The sequence below is a fragment of the Gasterosteus aculeatus genome, chromosome 1 (assembly GCF_964276395.1).
Source record: "Gasterosteus aculeatus chromosome 1, fGasAcu3.hap1.1, whole genome shotgun sequence".
In the NCBI taxonomy this organism is placed as follows: Eukaryota; Metazoa; Chordata; class Actinopteri; order Perciformes; family Gasterosteidae; genus Gasterosteus; species Gasterosteus aculeatus.
Window position 1 is genome coordinate 14,036,712 of NC_135688.1, and position 20,204 is coordinate 14,056,915.

General features: G+C 42.6%; 1 protein-coding gene across 22 annotated transcripts in view; it reads right to left on the minus strand.

Moving 5' to 3' along the window:
• Positions 1-11,703, minus strand: part of robo2 (roundabout, axon guidance receptor, homolog 2 (Drosophila)) — a 229,213-nt gene extending 217,510 nt beyond the window's left edge. For all 22 annotated transcript variants that reach the window (XM_078098332.1, XM_078098317.1, XM_078098328.1 and 19 more), the window contains exon 1: positions 11,268-11,703. In XM_078098332.1, coding sequence (XP_077954458.1) covers positions 11,268-11,391 — 124 coding nt within the window. In that variant the 5' untranslated portion in view covers positions 11,392-11,703. The remainder of the gene's footprint in view (positions 1-11,267) is intronic.
• Between the last annotated feature and the right edge of the window lie 8,501 nt (positions 11,704-20,204).

A 20,204-nucleotide genomic window follows, 5' to 3' on the forward strand; every position in this document is an offset into this window, starting at 1 on the left:
GCGCCGCCTAATGACAATGGGAACTAGAGACTGTGTTCTGCACTGCCAACTTTATGCTCTGCACTTTGAATCAAACCTCTTGTAAGAACTCGGCCCTTGAGAGTTGTTTTCCATGTTCTTACCATGTTTGATAGCAGCAAAGAAGAAATGCAAACACACTGAAACCACAAAAGTAAACACCAAAAAAACGACCAGTATTCTCTGACGAGAACCTTTGAGAAGCAGGAGCTTGAACTCCCGATTGGTCCAATATCCGTCAAACCTTTTGTTGAATCCATAACGGCCTTTTAAAGAACAACTGACCACACTCCTCTGTCTTTGTGTCATTACCTTTCACCTCCCACTGTTCTGTTACAGTGACAGCGCCTCGCTCAGAAGCGTTGCCAGCTCTTTTGAAATGGCGTCATTTCAACAGAATGGGGACGAGTGGGACTGCAGTATTTATTCACACACCCTCTTGGCGGCATTACATTGCAGGTAATGATGAGGCAGTTCGTTAACCTGAGCGGGTGGTGTTTCCTCAGCTGAGTGGTCAGGGCGGAGGTTCCTGACGGCTGCCCACGCTGCACAGCCGCAGGCGAGTGGCCAGGGTTCTCTGTCGGTTAGCTGCGCTGTCATCTGTTCCCTGCCGCCCCTCTACACTTCCTCCGGTGCGCTAAACTGCCGTTGTATGGCTGTGGCGCTGCTGCTCAGTCACAGAGGTGAGGCGTGACAGTGTGAACAACAGACTTTGCGATGGAATTAGCGGTGGCTACATGGTGGTAGAATTGATGTACAAGCGGGACACCGTCATTCATTTACAGGGAGAAGGAGCAGATGAAATCGACATCAAGGTGGTTCTGTTCATTACACTTCTGCACAGACCTTCTTGTTTCTACACATGGGAGAAAGGGCAGTGGCCAGCTTAAGATTCCCACACTGATTTCCACCATCTCTGTTTCCAGGCTCACTCAGGCCACTGTAACCGCCCTGCCTTTCTCCTCCAATTAGGTTTCCACATATAATTATTCAGAGTCTGGCACGGCACGGTGTCAAGACAACGCTACACACACCCATTAACAGGGAAAACCCTGTTTAAGGAAAACAAATGCCTTCTGCACCCCTTTTTGAAGTTCGTTTAACAATGTCCTCGAGCCACCGTTTTCCAGCGTGTGAGGAAGTGCCGGCAAACAAGACATCCATCAAATTGACAGACAAAACAAATTACAAGGCAAACAGAACCTTAATGTGTCACCAGAGCTAATGGTGTCAAGGCTGGTTGGCAGTAGACCCAGACACTCGCATGCTGCTGCTGTCACACTCTTACGGCCTCGCTCTCCAACACATAAAACGCCCCCAACTGAAGAGGAGAGGGATGACTCCCGGACAACACTGGTATTTACACCCTATCAACAATGCACCAAACCCAGATTCAAAGAAGTCCATTGAAGCGTAGCGAGACAGAACAAGGGGCGGTGCAGGTGTGATCTATTTGCGTGGTGGCACGAGTGAGATTATTCCTTAAATGGAAGATGCGGTCTCCCTAAAGCCAATAAAAGTGTAATTACATGCTTTGGGCCTTGGTGACAAAGCCGGTGCTGGTGACAGCTATCTGGAAATGAGGAAGAACGGATTACCTTCACTTTTCATCTAGCTTTGGCATGATCATCTCTCTGCAGGGGTCACCTTGGAGAAATGCCACAATTTTACCAGTCATTAAACTCTTAATCCAGCCAGAATGTGAAGACTTCCATCTCATGTCTCTAGGCCTCCGCGGCGTTATATAACTTCCTGCTGCCATTGCATCATAGCCACCCTTCGAATATTGCCTTTTGGTTAATATTTGACTCGTTATTTCGGTGCCGTTGGGAAATTGTGCTCTTGAACTCCTTCTGTAACATTTGATGGAAGATAGATGAGACCACTTGTTAATATTCTTCTCGCTGTATTTGCAAAGCCCAGCTAATAAATAGTCAGAGATAGAGATATGTTTTCATGGCAGGCAAACTGAGCGTGATATATTGGACAATAAACACTCTAATCCAGCTGAACAGAAATGTACAGAGGCATAACGGCGAGATAAATGTGACTTTACCACGAGAACCTGCTGAGCAACCCGGCCATTCACTGGTCACGCTCACATGCACGTGTTTCTTTTACAATCTCTGTTTTTGTATGGCCCTGAGCAAATAGACACAGCAAAGAAATATCTTTATCACCAACTTCACAACGGATGTGCAACATTTAGAAAACATTCGCCGACATGATAACATAGAAAAAACGTCCATTTGACGGTACAAAGTAATGTTTTGAGCCCTCAGAGACACCGTACTTATAAACCCAGTTGGATTTCTTACTGTCACGAACATAATAAAGGACTCTTAACCTGCGTTGGCCACTGTACTACATTTTCATCTATTCTCATATCGACAACACACAACACTCACACTTTTATGAGTGGAACGCTTATCAGCTCTCAACTCTTTATAGTGAAAATACAACTCTCTGATGATATTTTTTGTAATTATAATTTGTAAAGAAGTTGTAGTGTGTTTTTTTTAGGCCATGCATGTCATACTTCTAGATTCTTTAAAGACCTTTCACCTAATTAACAGCTTTTACAGGGCGGAAACTACTGATTAACAGAATAGTGGAAGCAAGCTTTGTTCAAGTACTGTCTGTTCATTGGAAGAGTAAATACAAAATCCGATGTTATCTCAGGTAAAAGTGTAATTCTCTAGCAAATACTGTAATATTCCCTGTCGAGTGCTTTTTAATGATACATAATCCCTTGACATGAATTTAAGTCTCCCTTAAAATAAACTGCCTCAAATAATTCATTTTTGGGAGCATATGTAAACAAACAATTTCTAATCTGAAACAATGACACGACGACGCACAATAAGCCGCAGGCACATTTTCCTTTTCGTCTGTAATACCCAAGATTATGGTTTTACAAGTGTTGTCAACAAACTGGCTGTGAAACATTACACTGTATGTAGATACAATAAAGCTGCAGCTACGAGCCGGACGAGGAACAACTCACGGACATCGTTTCAAAGCTGGCGTTTCAGCACGAGGGACCGGCATACTTGAGGAAACTGAATACTGCTGGAGTTCACTACTGGTGGTAACTCAATAATGGCAACTCTGATAATATGGTCATATTTAAACATGACCGATAAAGCAGCTGTGATTTTAATCAATCAATCTCAGTAATGAGAACAGGAAGTTAATCCATTGTTATGCATTATTCGTTGTAAATTAAGGTCTTTGGGGTTAATTGACTAAAGGGCTGAGGACAATGTTAATAATGCAGCACTAATATGGGGCAGGTGTAATAACGCACTTGAGAATGTCCTTCTAAGCTCTAGATTTCAGTTATTCTCAAAGTAGAATAGAATAGCAGAAACGGACAGTTTTATTTTACTACAATATTACATAAATATATATGTGTATACAATACAAACTGCTTCAGGCTGCTCTGCATTAGATTGTACATGAAGGCACTCCTGTCAGTGCTTTTTCAGGATGGAAAAAGACAGAAACTTCCTCCTCTATCTTGAAATAAGCAGTAAATTTCTATGAAATCTTATAAATGACCCTCAAATTTCAGCTTAATGACCTGAAACCCTTTCCAACACCAATTACCGATTCATTCTCTCATCACTGTACGGGTGGAATTATTTTTTATCAATTTGAATGACAATATAATTAGTCATTAGTACAATTTCTTTGCTGATAAGTATTTCAAAAGCAAAAGGGCAACAGGATTGTATTATATAAGCAATAGTATTTTCAATCATTTTACATCTCAAGAGTGTTGTAAGGCAAACCCTTGAACTGTAACTTTATTGACAATACGGTACTGCCTCGAGTACCTTATTGCCTTTATAATATGACTGCGACATTATGAATAGTAAATAGTAAGCATTCAGCACAAAACAGTTGTAGCCACCAAACCTTGTGTAGTACATTTCAGTAGCCTTGGAAAAATTGTCCCTGTACATGTGGCTGTTGCCATGCAACAGACAAACAACGGCATAACGTTAGTTAGACTAGCAACGAAAGTTTGTTGATGATTAACTAGGCGATCGGCATTCATGTGTGCGCTGTCTGAAAACATCCCGGGGCTCCTTGCTGGATCTCGCAGCATCCCATTTATTTGCTTTTGGGCGATCACGACAGAAAAAAATAATAATTCATACATGTCTTATCTACAAGGTAAATTTCATAAATTTAGATATATAAACATTTACATGTCTATTTACTACAGGAGAGTTACTTTGATGAGAGAAAGTAGTAAGAACACTCGGCGGTGATGGAAGAGCTTTTATCGTACTATTTGGAGGTGTATCTTGTTGTGAAGGCACTTGTTTTGAGTGCTCACTGGCATGAAACGGTCAGTCGCGAACACGTGTACCGTACTTTATGGCGCAATACAGTTCACCACGTCACTCTCAACCAATGAGAATGCTTGATTTCTTCTACGCATATTACACTTAAATGTATTTATATACTACATTTTACCTCAAGACCTTTATGCAATGTTCAGTTGAAGACGCATTCACAACTAGAATTTCAGAACTGGTGTGCGACCGCACCCAGAACACGTCTATCTAAAAATAACTTAAAAGCATTTGCCATTTTGGTGACATCTTCTTGAGGGCAAGAGAGGGGATCTGGATAAGACGCATGCTAATGCAAAATGTAAGGTGTGAGAGGGGGGGGGGGGCTTTGTGGACACCTTAATCTGGCAGTGGAAATCCCTTGCTTCACATAAATGCTGCACTGACATATTTCACACAAAGCCAGAGCTTTTTGCTGCAACTCTGGGTGTCCAAAAGGACATTCAGCATCGGGTTGGACATACTTTCACTGCACGGGCGAGCGGCAAAATGCAGGCTCCCCTTTACCTCCCACAGATCCTGAGGTGTTGCCATCGCTGGAGGTATTCATGGGCCAAACACACTTTATGTACATGAGTATAGGCTTTGAGAACAAAACGAAAAATTACGTCACCATCTGATTTAAGCATGACCAATCGTCTCGACTCAACGCCGTCTAACTGGAGGCAGCGGTTTGACGGAATAACACCGGTATATTGCTTTATGCCGTGTACCTGCGACCGTTTCAATTTTCTCATGTGCATCAACCAGGCATCCAAGCTCTGGACAGGAAGCAGCTGTTGCTTGACGTCCAATATTGGACAAGACAGTAACATGGAACATTTAGGGGAGGATGGAGATGGTACCGTCGCATAAGGCTTGCCAGCTGTGGTAATGATGTATAATTTAATTGAAGGCTGTGCTTCTATCCTCCATAGAACTCAAACCGCTCTCCTCTTGTCAATGTATTATTCAGGCTAATGGTGACCCTGAAATAGAAAAAAGCTTCTTATCTGTTTAAAGTTTTATTGCAGAGAGCAAAGAGAGGTAAGGAGGTATTTCAAAAGAAAGTGAGTGAGCGTGAGACAGGGAGCCGCAGATATGGTCAAAAAAGCTTACTGAGAAATAGTCTACCGACGCTTTGATTTTCATTTCCTGACCATGACAGCGTCATCTTCCTGGCAACAGGAGAAAAATTGGATAGAGACCCCTGTGATGTTACTCTATCCTCAGCGGGTGACATTTCCTAGGGAAAAAAAAATATAGATTTACCCGAAAAGCCAATGCCTTGGACGACAAATAAGAGAAGAAGCTTTGCACACTCTCCTCAGCAGAATGCCACCGTCCTTTTCCTGCATTAGGAATATTTAAATAAAACATTTAAACGGCAGAACTGTTTTCCAATCGGGGGTCATCCGCATTATCATGATCTCTGGTGAGCGAATGGGAGCGAGCGAAGCGAAGAGGCAAAGATACACAGCGCGGCACCCATGCATACACTTTAACACGCAGACCCCCTCCGCACCATCCGAGCGGATCCATCGCAACTTTGTTGAGGCCAAGCGAGGGGACGACGGGTTGCAAGGGTCCTGGGCCATAAAACCCGCCCACTTCCATTCGTCACATTAAGGTGTCATATTTACAGTCTGAAATTCAGCCATAAAACACTGTTATTGTAAAGGGTAATTTCCGCTGCAATTACAAACCAGCTTCATTAGCGGACGTGTGACTGGAATGTGGCAATTAAGCTGCGGCGTACGGCGGCGGCTTGGAGGCTGGCGTGGTGAGGACGTGGAGAACGAGCACTTTACCAACTTACTCAATGGGCTATTTCCTTGCCTCCGGCTACGATTGCAGATATTAGGACACTTTCTTTAGATTAACTTTGTTTACCTAATGACACATCCCTTACTAAGAAGATTAGGAACGATAGGTATATCAGATGTATAATATCAACATTATTTAACCTTGCACAACTAGTTTCATCCTGGCTGGGAACTACCAAAGTAAAATGACCAAATCGAGTATCTAACTAATTTGAAGATTTTATATTCGAATTGGTGAAGATCAAAGAGGTTAAATAGGTTTGGGCTTTATATGACAGGTCATTTAAACTAATTTCCATACCAGGATGTAGCTTTTCTTTTATATCTTGTTCTTGCCAATGTAACACAGCTGTAACACTGGAGATGTTTTCTTCTGCTAACTGAACTGAAAAAATGTAATTTATACAGAAATATGTAAAACAAGCCCCATTAATCCTATATACCACCAACCCTGAATTTACTGTGTGGTTACACAACGATTTGCTGTGAAATGATTCAGAAGGAAACAGAACGCTGAGCATCGGAAAAACAGAGTAGGTCAGATGCCCAAGATCGACTAACAGGTGTAAATGCATTTTTCCCAAATAGAGTTTTGAAATGTGAAAATCAAAAAGGCAAAGGTGTGAATAAATAAATTCAAAAAACAGATGACGACTGAATAACAATAAGCTGCTTTAGTTTCAGGGTGTTGGCAATGTGCAGGCTGACTCACAGCCGCGGCCCGGTGGGACTCGCGAACAGAACACGGCCATAGTTGATGCTTTCAGTAACACGTGCATTTCTGATGGTAAGTCTAAACGTCTGCTGTGGAAAGGTATTTAGCGCCTGTCATGAAACCTCACCTTAAAATACGTGAATATATTAAGTGAACACATGTTGGACGCCCTGACAGTCAAGTCACTTTATTTTATTTATTATCATTTTTACTTTTTAATGTGAAAATCCCTCTTTGCCAGTACCCATACTAAATACTATACATAACATATCATTTATGGTAATTATGTTTTCAGAATCCTAAAACATTGCTTCCTTGTGTCAGTGTTATCAAAGTGTTGCATATTATCCTTATTATCAATACTTAATAAGAGCAATAATATACCACAATTGGACTTTGCTGCCCTAAATTAACCACATATTCCTAATGTCTCAATCCAGTTTCCACATTTTCACGGGAACAGACAGTGACCCTTTGCTCCGTGACAGCGCCCACTGTGTTCCCTGCCCAGAGACACAAGTCAAAACTAATTAATGAAAGTAATGACAGTGATTTAGTTTTCTGTCAGGCTAGGTGCTCATTTCTCCTCCACTAGTTTGTAGGATATTTCTATCCCCCTGAGTTCTGACCTTCTGCCTGGCCCAGGGAGCGAGTGGGACGTTTTTTCTCTTGGGGGGGATAATTCTAGTTTATTTAGGCTTTGGTTGCACAAAATGCTGCAACGTCATGAAACAAATCAGAACAAACACAATCAGGCAAAAGTTCCGTACATGTTTTCTAACACGTCACTAGAAGGAAAGCGCAAAAGCTGGAAGACGACAGTAAATCCCCTCACTGCACCGGAAAACCGCAAACCAACAACTATGGTACTACAAACTGCTCAAAAGTAAACCTGAAAGTTAGTCTGTAGACCATGATGGATATGTACAACGGACAGGTTGTTATACCTGTTTTGCGCCTTTGTTTTTTTATTGCTAATAAAAGGTTTCCAAACAGCAGTTTGTTTAAAACCTCCTTCCTGTGTCAACATCTGACTGCTTGCGTTTCTCGCACATGATGTCTCAGCATTTACTCTGGGGAGATTTAAGATTTAAGGACTTATCCTTAAATAGGCAAATAAAAATTGTTATTTTAATTAAAAATAAACTAGAATGAAGCCTTTTCAAAGGCTGTAAGGTTAATATTTGTGGTATTCTTTGTGGTGGTCAGAGGAGCCCTCATAAGAACTCACTAATTGCACAGTTGCACAGTTACGCCGTAGAGGCATTTGGAGATGTTTGTCTGCAGTAGGCTGCACTGTTCCAGTGTGAATAGAAAGCGGTAATATTAATTCATGCTCTACTCCCGGTGCATAATTTGGATTCTCTCTCACTCCCTTCCCAGGTGGTCAGATGGACTCAGCTGTAAGAGAAAGAGGAGCGTGTGAGCGGTATTTCTGTATTACGTGGTGATGACTTCTTTCTACCATTATTCTTTCACTGACTGCCTCTGCAGGCCCGTTTAGTGAATCAGCTGTTGAGAACATTAGGAAAAATGACTTTGTTTCTAGACCGGGGCTGGTTCAAATATCGTTTGTCTTCAGAGCTGCGTGCGCAACACAGCCAGGCCTCTCTCCACCTGGTACTGTCTTCACGTTACCATTTATTGTACTTTGGTGGGATCGTAATACATCCAATTGGATTTCTCCCCCATTGCCAGACTCGCTTCAATCTCTGCTGCCCCTGATCTGTGCGCCTGTGTGGTATTAGTTATGGAGGCTCTCTCTGCAGGGTCGTATGAGGCTATAAAGGAACAGTCATTTCCTAGATTCTCGGCCGCGTCGGACACCTGCGCAGGAAGTCAATACGTGGGTTGCCTCTGGATAACGAGACCTTCAGAACTAGTCCTTCCACTCTCTCGGTGTAGCTTGACCATAAATAATGCTCTGCTGCAACCTTCGCCATACCACGGCTGGTATAGCTGGTGTTAATTCACTGACTACCCACAGTCGGCCTACATCAAGCCGCGTATGGACAGCTGAACGATAAAAGGGAAATGCAGTTTGGTAACAAGGAATCATAAAAATATGAGGAAATCATTTATACAACCTTTTAAAATGTTGTTTCCCCTCAGTGTTTGAAATGGTTTTGAATATCTACCATAGAAGCAAAGCTCCATCTAAAATCCAAAGAGTATCTAACGCTCATCCCCTGTAGGCTTGGCGGATGCATAGGCTGTAAATGTTTATAGCTTTAAAGCTTCAAGGACAGTAAGAGCACAACACGGCAATCACGCTATGTAGATTGCAGAAAGGGTTCGTCACAATTCTCTGGACATTTTGATTGTTTTTCCAACAGGTCTGGTTGTCCCCAAATGAGTCTCTAGTGAAATAAATCCACGGTGACCAAAAAAACTTCCACCAGCGGCTGTTTGTGTTTGTGTGTTTGACCTTCAAAAAAATAGATGATTGAATGGTTCCCGTTGATGGCAGATCTGAGCGGTTTGAGTATTTTTAGGCAAAATAATCGACTGCGAAATGCTGATTGACTGTGAGGGTAACTAATTCCTTTGGTACAGTTTTCAATTAAAGCTTTTTATAACCCAAGTCTTAAATGTGTCTCACAGTCAAGCTGTATTGGTCTTCAAGTACACAGGTCACATTACTACTGCACATGTGTAACATCAAGCTTGGCCATGTTAATTATGGATAAATAATATGGATTGAAGCTGTGCCTTCTGAGAGCAAACCTCTAGGGGCTTCTCACCTATGTAAATGGTAACAGCAGGGAAAACATTGATGGACAATGTGCAGGGGAAAATAAGACAAGCGTGAGAGTCGTGACATTGAATGTGATAACGAATGGCAATTTACAGGCAGTGTAAATGACCGCTGGTGAGGGAAATACAATGATCCAATGCCGGGGCTGATGCTAAACGACTACCTTCCATACACCACATTCTACAGGTAGTGACATCCATAAACGTTGGTCAACCCCGCACAGATCTTATCTTAGTTGTGGAAAATGTGCGTCACAGAACCGTAATTAAACAAGCAGGATTACAATTCAGCGTATGGGTGTGGAATGATTTGTTCAACTGTTTGCAGATAGCACGGAGTCGATGGCCTAATTACACCGAGGGAGGTCACTGCCCCCCATTTCACCAGAGGCCGGTGATAGCTGCGATTTCATATGGTATCGGCTTTACACTTGGTCTACAGATTGATGAATCATATTTGCACAAAACACATCGAATTCCAACCTTGAAAATGTTTCACCCGTCATTCAATGGTGTGCAAGTGATTCAGAAAATGCTGAAAATGTGTTTTCTTTTTAAAAGCACTGGCAGATAGAAGTAAAAAAGAAGAGATAAACATAGTTTCTATCATAGGTTGCGTGATTGATTGATTGACACAAATTAAAACTGGACAATTAAACAAAATTGTTGTTAATTTGTTTGTCCCCTGTAACAAGTTAAGCACTTACATATGATTAAAGCAAGAGTAGAACTGCACATCAAAAGACGACATTCTTTCATTATCCAATAGTTGGGAGTGTGTCAATGAGCAAAGTCTGAGTCATTAAATCAGAACTTCTTTGAGTTAATGATGCACGTCGCCGCAAAGTATGCGGCACAAAGAGGGTGCAAAACAAATGCATTTGAAGAAATGAGCAAAGCAGAACAATAGCAAAAGCAAAGCGGGAAGGAATCATTAAATAGATCACGGGGAAGACACTGTCTCTTTGAAGACACACACGTCCCACTGAGCCGGAGCCTCGAGAGCAAACAATGCCGATAGGCTGCAGGGAGCATCTCACAGCCTTCTCACCGAGAAACAGCCCGCAGATTAAAAGGTTCCTTTAATCCGACAAAGGGGATTAAAATGCTACAAGAGGGACGAGAGGACCGCTCCCACGGAGGGGCTGAGATGCATTATTAACACCTCTCCTCAAGACTGGTGAGCCAAGTCTGTAGACCTAGTCTCACAGTTCCGAGACTCCGGTGGCATGTCCCGGCCAACGGGCGTTCCAGGTGGCCCAGATGGACGTGATCTTGCTCAACAAACTCCGCCGCACAGAGACGGGGGACGCAGTGGTGAGAGGGGAGTGGTTTACAAAAAAAGTCTGTGGGATGAAAACTCTGAAACGGTGAAAAATGTTAACTAGTGTTTTCGTTGTTGGGCATCTTATGCCGCGTGAACAAAAAATTGTACACACCTCCACGGAGAGTAAGTAAAACGGAGAGTCGAGACTTTTCAAATAATTCACATCTCGGACTGTTTTCCGGACAAGGTCAGTCATGTTTCAAAAGGTTACACCATCCCCACCGAGGTCACCTGACACGCACACACATAAATCACGGTTTGCGCCCATCACTTACCCCCCTTGTTCCATCTGCCTTTAGTCCTGGCCTGATCGGTGAGTTTGGGACAGCCGCAAAGGACCAAGATTAAAAAAACAAGTTCAAACACAGAAAGAAATCCAGACTTTGACCTGGAAAACATGTCCAAGAGTTGCCGGCAGCCGAGTCACTTTCACATGGCTGTGCTTCCTCCTCGTGCGGCGCGGCTGTGGCGCACGGTAACCCATGCGTGGGCTGTCATCATCAGTCACGCCGGTGTCAGCAGTGGCTCTCTAGTCCTACCATGGTGCTTTGCGACGCCCCGGCTGGGTGCTGGTCTTCACTGATGCTGGAGCTTCGGGGTGAAGCCACATCCACCCGCCCTCCCTCCCCCCACCCCCCCTTTTTTCTGTAAGCTCACCAGAGCGCCCGGGAACCAGACGGGGGAACACACAGCTTGCCACGCGACGGATCGGCTCAGCCACGCTCGGCACAGTGCATAGGAACTCGCGCTCACTCAGGCTCCCTCCCTCCTTCTCTCTCTCGCTCTGTCTTTCTCTCACACACACTCTCTCATACACACTGAGACTCACACACACTCCCTCTCTCAGCGTCTCTCAGCGTCTCTCTCACGCTCGCTGCTGCTGCCGCCGCCGCCGTTGATGCCACTGAATTATTTCCTGCGCTGCTCGCTGGGAGTTTCAGAGGGAATTCACTCCGACGTGCTCCGTCTTTTGCTTCGTGCATCGTGGGGGAGAGACAAGCGGCACTCAGGAAAGAATTCTCGAGGGGAGGTGGGGGGGGGGGGGTGTTGGACTGAAGATGTCTGGCAGTTTACACCAACAATCACCTTTGTGGAGATGTTTTAATGTCAGGAAGACATTTGCATGGAGATTGCGTCCCCTTTGCCAAAGCGAGAGGACGGGCTTGACCGGGGGCAGCGGAGCTCGGAGAGACTGAGGAAGTGAGTAAGATATCGGGAAAAAGCACACCTCCCGACACGCCCACCCACCATTCAACTGTGACAGCCCCATGTCGAAAAGGTGTCCTAAATATACAGTCAAACCAAACTACTGTGACGATATTACTCGTTTTGGAGCATGCATTTGAAAACTACATTTTGAGCTTGAACCAAAAGAAAATGTGCTATAAATCATATTTGTCAATTATAAAAACATGCTCAAGTCGAATAAGTTGTTTTGCGCAGTCTCTCTTAACCCTTCGTCTTTCATTGTGTTTTAAATGGAGAAAAAACATTTTTGGGGTCGATAAAAAGTCCAACATAACAGCCCACTGTGACGTCATTCTTTCCAGCCAAAAGACAGAAATGAAATTTCCGATAATAAACTAGATAAAAGCGCCACAACTTTCTTCAAATTTGAGGCCGTGGCACCAGAGGCTATTTCCCCTATTTGATGCTTCTCTGCGGGTGCTGCAATGGAAACTGTTGGCAGCCAAAGCAAGGAAACTGCAAAATGTGTTCAAAACAGTGGAATAGTGTCCAACTTCTCCAACGTACCGCAGCCATGGACAGACATTATGTTGTAAGAGCTTGTCTCCTGGAAGCTCTTACAACAAACTGTTTATCAAGTCAGCCTTAAAGCAGCATTTCTCTGACTAAGCTCCAAGGTCATTATGCTCCCTAGTCAATAAAACAGGTACTTCACAGTGACCAGGCAGCACTGTGCACACACCACGGCTTTAATGTCCTAATTACAGCTTTAGGAACCCCGTGATCAAGTCCATAATGTTTTATACACAGTGCAAATTAATAGCATGAATCCGCACGTAATATCCACCTTTCTACCTGCACCCCTCCACCCCCACTCATCCCGCCCTCCCCCCTCACTACACGCTCTCTAGCTCTTCGTTCATAGCAACCTGGAATAACACAAGTAATCTTAATTAGGCCATCTGCATGTATCAAAAGAAAATGTGAAAAATATGTTTATATTGTCAGAGAAACCAGCAGGAGCATCTGTTGGCAATACATATTTCTGATGACAGATAAACAACCGCAAGGTTTTCTTCTCGCTGGGCTGTTTGACCGAAGTCGAAAAACAAAGTAAAAACATCAACATAAAGTATGACACCCTTTGTTAATTGAGTTATATCATTTTAAAGCAAATCTGCACTTGTCAAGGTAACTTTAAACCTTAACGCGACAATAAACGTATCTATCTGCATGTGTACAAGTCTAAGTGGAGTTTTCCCTCAGTAGCCTGGAGCCTTCTGTGTTCAACAGTAATTCTCAGAGATTATTCTCTTTGCATATAAGCAGCCTAGCGTGCTACCTTTGGCACCACATTTAAATAATGCTGGCGAGAATAAACACCAGATAGCTTAGATGCAAGTGGTTAGTGGAGGACGACGTGAAAATATACGGAGCATGTGGAACAGCTTGTGCTAAATAGTAAGTGGTCCACAGTGGCAGCTCGATACAGTCAGTGTAACATGTCTGTGCTTCTTGTACGCCACGAGTGTAGAGCAAGGACCTTGATGATAACAATTGTTGCTCTAATAGATGGAGGTAGTGTTGCAGAATATGAATTTAGACCTTAGAAGATACAGTTTGTAGTGCCACCACAAGCACAAAAGGCTTTGCCATCAAAGATTAATAGCTAAACGACAGTGGGCATCAGTCTCCGTTCCATGGGACTGGACAACAAATGCGACTACACATTATGTAGAAGAAGTTCTGCATAGTTTCATTCTGCAAGTTCAGAAGAAAGAGCACAGATTTTTACCCCCCCCAAAAAATTAAAACTGGCGCGGCCTGCCATTGGCGGATAAAAAGGAACGGACTTTGACGGCTGCTGCCTCTCGTGTAAAATTTAGTTCACGCAGACATAAATCTGGTGAAGTGTAGCTGGAATTAGCATTCACAGCCTCTTTGTCTACGGCCCCTTTGAGCCCTTTCACCAACCGCTCAGAGATGCGTTTGATTTAGAACACTTCTTTAAAACAGCACATACAAACAGCGGAGAGGAGAGGAGGAATAAGAGTGGAGCGCGTGCAGCGTGCGATAGTCAACAAACTAGATGCTTAGTAAGGTGCTGTCGCCAAAACAAAGGAGTAAAGCGGAGTATAGGGTGGAGTAAAAGTAGGGCGGGGGCTTCGAGAACTCCTACATCCACACTGGTGCCGTCCGACAGCTTATCACCCACAGACAAGAGGCCCCTGGATAAATGTGGTCAAGCAGGAGGAGAGGCCCCGGCTACAGTAGTGACGGGGTGCAGGACAGCGATAAGGACGAAGCTCCGCGGCGAAATGGGGGAGCGAGGCAAGGGGCCCCCGGGCGGGGAAACTCAGCCAACAGCGACGCTCATTCCAGCTCTCGCTGGCTAAACCTCTTAAAAAATTTACACATAGGCATTCACCATACTCAGCAAATATAGGTTACGGCATGCGTGCGTTCATGTGTCTCTTGAGTGCAACTCCGTCTGTGCGAGAGGGGAAGACAAGAGCACATTTTCACATCTTACATCTGAACGCAGAAATGGAGGGTAAGTGTGTGGAGTGGGATGGGCTGAGGGGTAAAATAAAAAGGGAGGAGAGGAGAGGAGAGTAGAAAGAGGAGAGAGAGGCAGAAACAGAAGGAGGGAGAAAATGCCTTCTCGATGTTTTTTCCCTCGCCGGCCTCTTGAAAACACACCATGTAATTTGCTTTTTCACAGGAAGTGAGCGAGCGAGCACCATGAATTGATCCCTTGATGGAGATCTGGCTCTTTATGTAGCCGTTTTCTCCTCCGCGCATCTGTCTGCCCAGATACTGGATAATCTGCTGGCTCCCGGCATTCCTAATCCAGCCATCCATCCCCAATCACTCCGCCCATGTGTGTCCCAGCACAGGACAGGGGTGTAGTTTGGAGGTCTATGATGGTGGAGATGTGGTTGTTTGTCGCTCTTGAAACGACTGTCGTGCAGCACTGAAATAATGATTTCTCCTGCAATCCTAACCTCTGGGTAATGATTAGTGTTCTAATTACAATCAAAGTCAGAGCGCAGCGAGTTCCCAGCAGATAATCAGCAGTGGAACCCTTCTTTTGTTAGCAGCTCAATGCAGCGTTTTCATTAAATTCTTAAGAATATCTGCATTCCAAAGCTGGGATATCCATAGCAGTCGGCTTGTTTGTGTTTTTATTCTAACTTTCACTCAAAATGTACCAGCGTGCAGTGTGCAAAACAACATGCTTGAATGGAGCACTACGTCCTGCACGGCTCCTGGCAACCAAATGCTAAACATCATGAGCAGATTACAGCTCTGTTGGGCAATCCAAATAAGTAAACAAGGGCATTGCTCGTATGAAACGATTAATAAACATGACTTTTGTGTACATACGTGTTTTGGCTTGTTTGTCAGACATCACTGGGAAAATCTGGACTCATTGTGAATATACAGCAATGTCCATTAAGATACATCTCAAAGTTTCATCTTGAGTAAATGTCACGTAATTTCTAACAAAATTGGATGAGGAACTATGCCTTTGCAATAGACTGCTTGTGTAAAAATGAAATGTAGGTGCTCCCTTCAAACTCAACATGGATGATCAGATTTCGTAAACTAATCAAGAATGTATTGTGCTCTGCTCCTCCAAAGCAGCCAGTACTAAACAGCTCTTCAATCAAATTGCGTGTACAGGCATCCATATGTAAATGTTATATGCAACCATTGAGAACAGTCCGGGATTGTAATAATGTACATGTAAACAGCAATTTAAATCCAGTGTGGCGCAAGCCGAAGGTGGCATTACGCTGGGAATAAATTCCCTTACAATCAATCCTTTAAACGTTATAAACTCGGACAGAGAATGCGTCTTTGAATGGTCCCGCAAGTCAAAGAACAGAAAGGTAATAAGAATCAGAATGAGTTAGTGATGGCTGTCATAAACTATGGCAGGAGCTTCTATTTACAACATGTAATAAAACTGCCTCTGCTGCGATTTACAGGGATGCCGGCCCGCAGAGCTTAAACCCCTTCTGCCAAGGGCATGTTAATAACCTCCATAGTGCATTCTGAATATATTGGCAGATGGACATTTTGTCTAATAGAGCATTGCAAACTGGAAAGCGGGCTCTAAAAAAGCCTCAGTGTCATGCTTGTGTGTTGCTCCTACGGCAGCGTGGCTCCAGCCGGAATTTTCAATCCATTTTAAAGATCAGCTGTTCTCTCGTCTCGGCACTGGAGACCCACGGCCCCCCTTTCACACCGAACACGTGGCCATGGCAGGACCTTATTAACAGGGTACCGCTTTAGAATTATAGACAAATCTTTCACAAGGAATATTGGGTCAATATCAATAAGGGGTGCGCACACAAAGCCGGGTTGAAAGTTTGTTACAGTGTCAAAGATTTGATGTCACAGTGTTGGTTTAACATAATTATTTCAAGTCAGGGTCCGTTAAGGTGATCAGTTACCATCATTAAGTTCGTATTAATAAGAGAATGTGTCATTTTGCATGTTAGTTTACATGAAAGCAGCACCAGCATGTTGATTTTACTACTTGAATAATAAATATATGCTGTTAGCGTTTAAAATAGTCCTGTGATTATTAACAAGTGGCGTATGCTGTCAGTGCGCTGCAAGACAATCTCTAGCTTTAACAAATAATATAACTGTCAAGTTTGATAATGCAGCATAACGTGAATGGTATGCCGTTATAAACCAGTAGTATTCATTTGTTAATGTGATATTTTAAGCCATATAGCCAGTAGTTTAGAAGGGAAAGAAATACAAAAGAGAGAAATGTCTTTACCCCTTTATATCACACATGCATAAAAACTACTTCCAACAGGTAGCAGTATACTGCAATGACAAATAAGGAAAAGAATGGGGTATTAGGATTTGTGTTATTATTGATTATATCAAAAATGTAAAGATGCATGCTATTAGCATGCTGTTTTGAAGGATTTTTCCTCTTAAACCAAAAAATACCACATAGCTACAAGCTACATACATCAAATCTCATTCATTAGTGAACAATAGGGTTAACCAACACGTAACACCCAAGTAAAAGACAGTAGCATTCTGAAAAAAAGAAACATTGCAAGGAAACAAGACGGGAGCAGCATTTCCATCCAGGGGACGTGGGACCACTGGAGGAGACGTGCAGACAATAACAGAAATAATCTGTACCCTACTCTCAGCCATTAGAGCATGAACAATGTTTGTTTACTATCATATTGCACAAGCCGCGCTACAATTAAAGTGCATTAAAAAACTGTAATGAAAGGATTCAATTTATTGCTACTCCAGTCTCCATTAGTGGGGGTTGTTGGGAGGGGGCGGTGGGCTAACGACACACAGACAGATATGGACAGCTCTCCGATCGCCATTTAGGAGGCTGAGGGTTTTCACCTGATGACTGGCCTCACAGGTGAAGGTCACCAGCCCTTCAGGCCAGCAGCGCTGTACACTTTATATCACACACTCAATTAGATGGCAGTCCCAGCCCGCTTTGCCTCTTTCTTTGTGTCTCATTCGCGTGTCCAAACACTATAAAATGTCAATTTCACACTCAGCTGTGGTCTGCAGGACTACATCTCCGTGTTCAGACGGTGCATATGAATAGAATGCAGCAACACTGGTTTGTAATTATTCAATTGTTTTTCAGAGTCCTGCAAGATACCGGCACAGTGATGCCATTAAAATGTCAGTGACATACTGTCACATTTTGCTGAACACATCATTATTCTCATAAAGCTTTCACAGATTGCAGATGCGGGAATGGGTATAATGACTAAATAAAACTAAATGAATGTATGCTGCATGACTGTAACTGACTTCCAATATTGGTTTTACATTTTTCCAAATGTTCCATGAACATAATGTTAAGCGGTACGAATTGCACAATGAAGTTGAGTGTATTACACCGGAACAAATCGAGGGGAGGTAGAAATGCCAAACAAAGTTTTGGAAGCATTTAGTTGCTGCATCAGCCATTGGACTGTGATAGCAAAGCCTGTGCACACATTCGCCAACTCGGGAGGACTTCAACTCTCCTGCCGCGCTCCAGAAAATTTGTAAAACTAAAATCACCCTGTAGCCGAAGTACAACGTGAAGTTGAGATTTCCTACTCGTAAACTGACACATTCAAGAAGCTGTAATCTGATGTCACAAAACAATGGTCCAGATGGATGGAAGCGCATGTTTTAAGTCAGGGGTGTCGACACATTTCAGGTTTGAGCTGGACAAAGCTATAATAAATAAAATAAATTTGACTTATATATAATAATATATATATCATTTTATTTTTTTTATTTTATTATATATAAAACATTAGTCTTTGAATTATATATTTGAATTTTTTATTATAGAGACAACCACCATAAGATATGATTATTATTAATATAATTATTTTATTGATTATGATAATTATTTATCAAGGGTTTAATCTTGCATGGATAATAGCATTGTATATACTAAATTACGCGTTTGATCATATTCATATATCAATGATTATGAAATGATTTGTTAACCTTTAAGAGATTGCCTGTAAAACATCTATACATAGATATACCAAAAAAACATTCGGTATTCAAATAGCATTGCAGCAAACTGCATTGTAGGTCTTTTTACATTTTTTTTTTTTCAAACCATGTTACAATCTATTATAATCAGCAATGCAAGTTTATGATATCCATATAAAATAATGTAAATAAGCGGTTTATAAACCAATTACTAAACGTTAAAGTGCTACAAATATTTGGTCAATTCATTATATCACATCTTAGTTGACATGTTTCCATTTTATTGCTAAAAGTTCACATTTCTGATGACATTTGAAAGTTAGGCTGATGGTTTCCAAGAAAAATGATCAGGCTTAATGCTAATAACATCTAAAGATGCATCTTGTTGAACAGATATGTGACAATAAAAAAAGAAAACATTCGAATGTGTTGGGATTTTACATTTAGCTCCAATAATATTTTTGACTTTGTATTCTTTTATTCCGCGGTATACAATCAGAGTGCGGAATATTCACATTTGCGCCAAAAACTGTTGGTACTCAAGGTATTGCTAATCATGAATGCATGAATAATTCCGCCCTACACCGGTTATACCATTACCTCCGTTACATCGTTCTTGTTCTGAATTTGATTACTGCACACAAGTGCACAGCACGAAACATGCACCCATTTTACCCATCATGAACTGATGCATCAAGAAGAAAAGCACCATAATAGGTAATGTTATGGAAAGGTGGGAAATGGACTGTACTTATCTAAAGTCGATGTGGTGCTAGACATAAATCATTACCTCAGTTCAGCTTCGGGCTGTTGCACGGTTTCATTCATTTCAATACTGTACATTTGCAAACTACGACGCTGTTGGCTAATCAATCATCAGCTGTATACAGTCTGGAGGCTTGTTTGCTCTCAGAATATAAAGTATCTCCTCTGCGGTCATTTATTATCAAAAATAAAATAACTGTGGCAGAAATGCCAAAGTTGGGTCTGGGATCAGCGTCACTGGCTCTCATTTTACAAAAAACACACCCGTAGCACGGCGGGAGTGCCATTTAGTCAGATGGATGGAGTAGAGACTAACTTTCTAGAGGTGTTTACAGAATGAGATCCCCAGCTACAGGCAGAGGAGTAGGAGAGACTGGCGCTGGTTTGAAGGCTATACACATCCATTACCCCATATCATCAGCAACAATCACATCATCTCCCAGACACTTGCAGGTAGACTTGAGCCCCCTCAGGCTTTATTGGAGCTGCCAGCTCAGCATCCACACAGTCACCCAAGCCTTCAGCTCATCCTTCCGTTTCAGTACACTTTCACTGCAAATTGAATGAGAACAATAAGCCAGTCAATATGAAATCCACCCTCTTAAATCCAATTCAAAATACAACTATGAGGAAATAACAGCAGGGGAGGGATGCACTCTGCCTTAAGTCCGGAGATTTTATAATGATATACTTGTTATTACCTCTCTTCCAAAAAATAAAATCACTTTTCACTGGGAGAG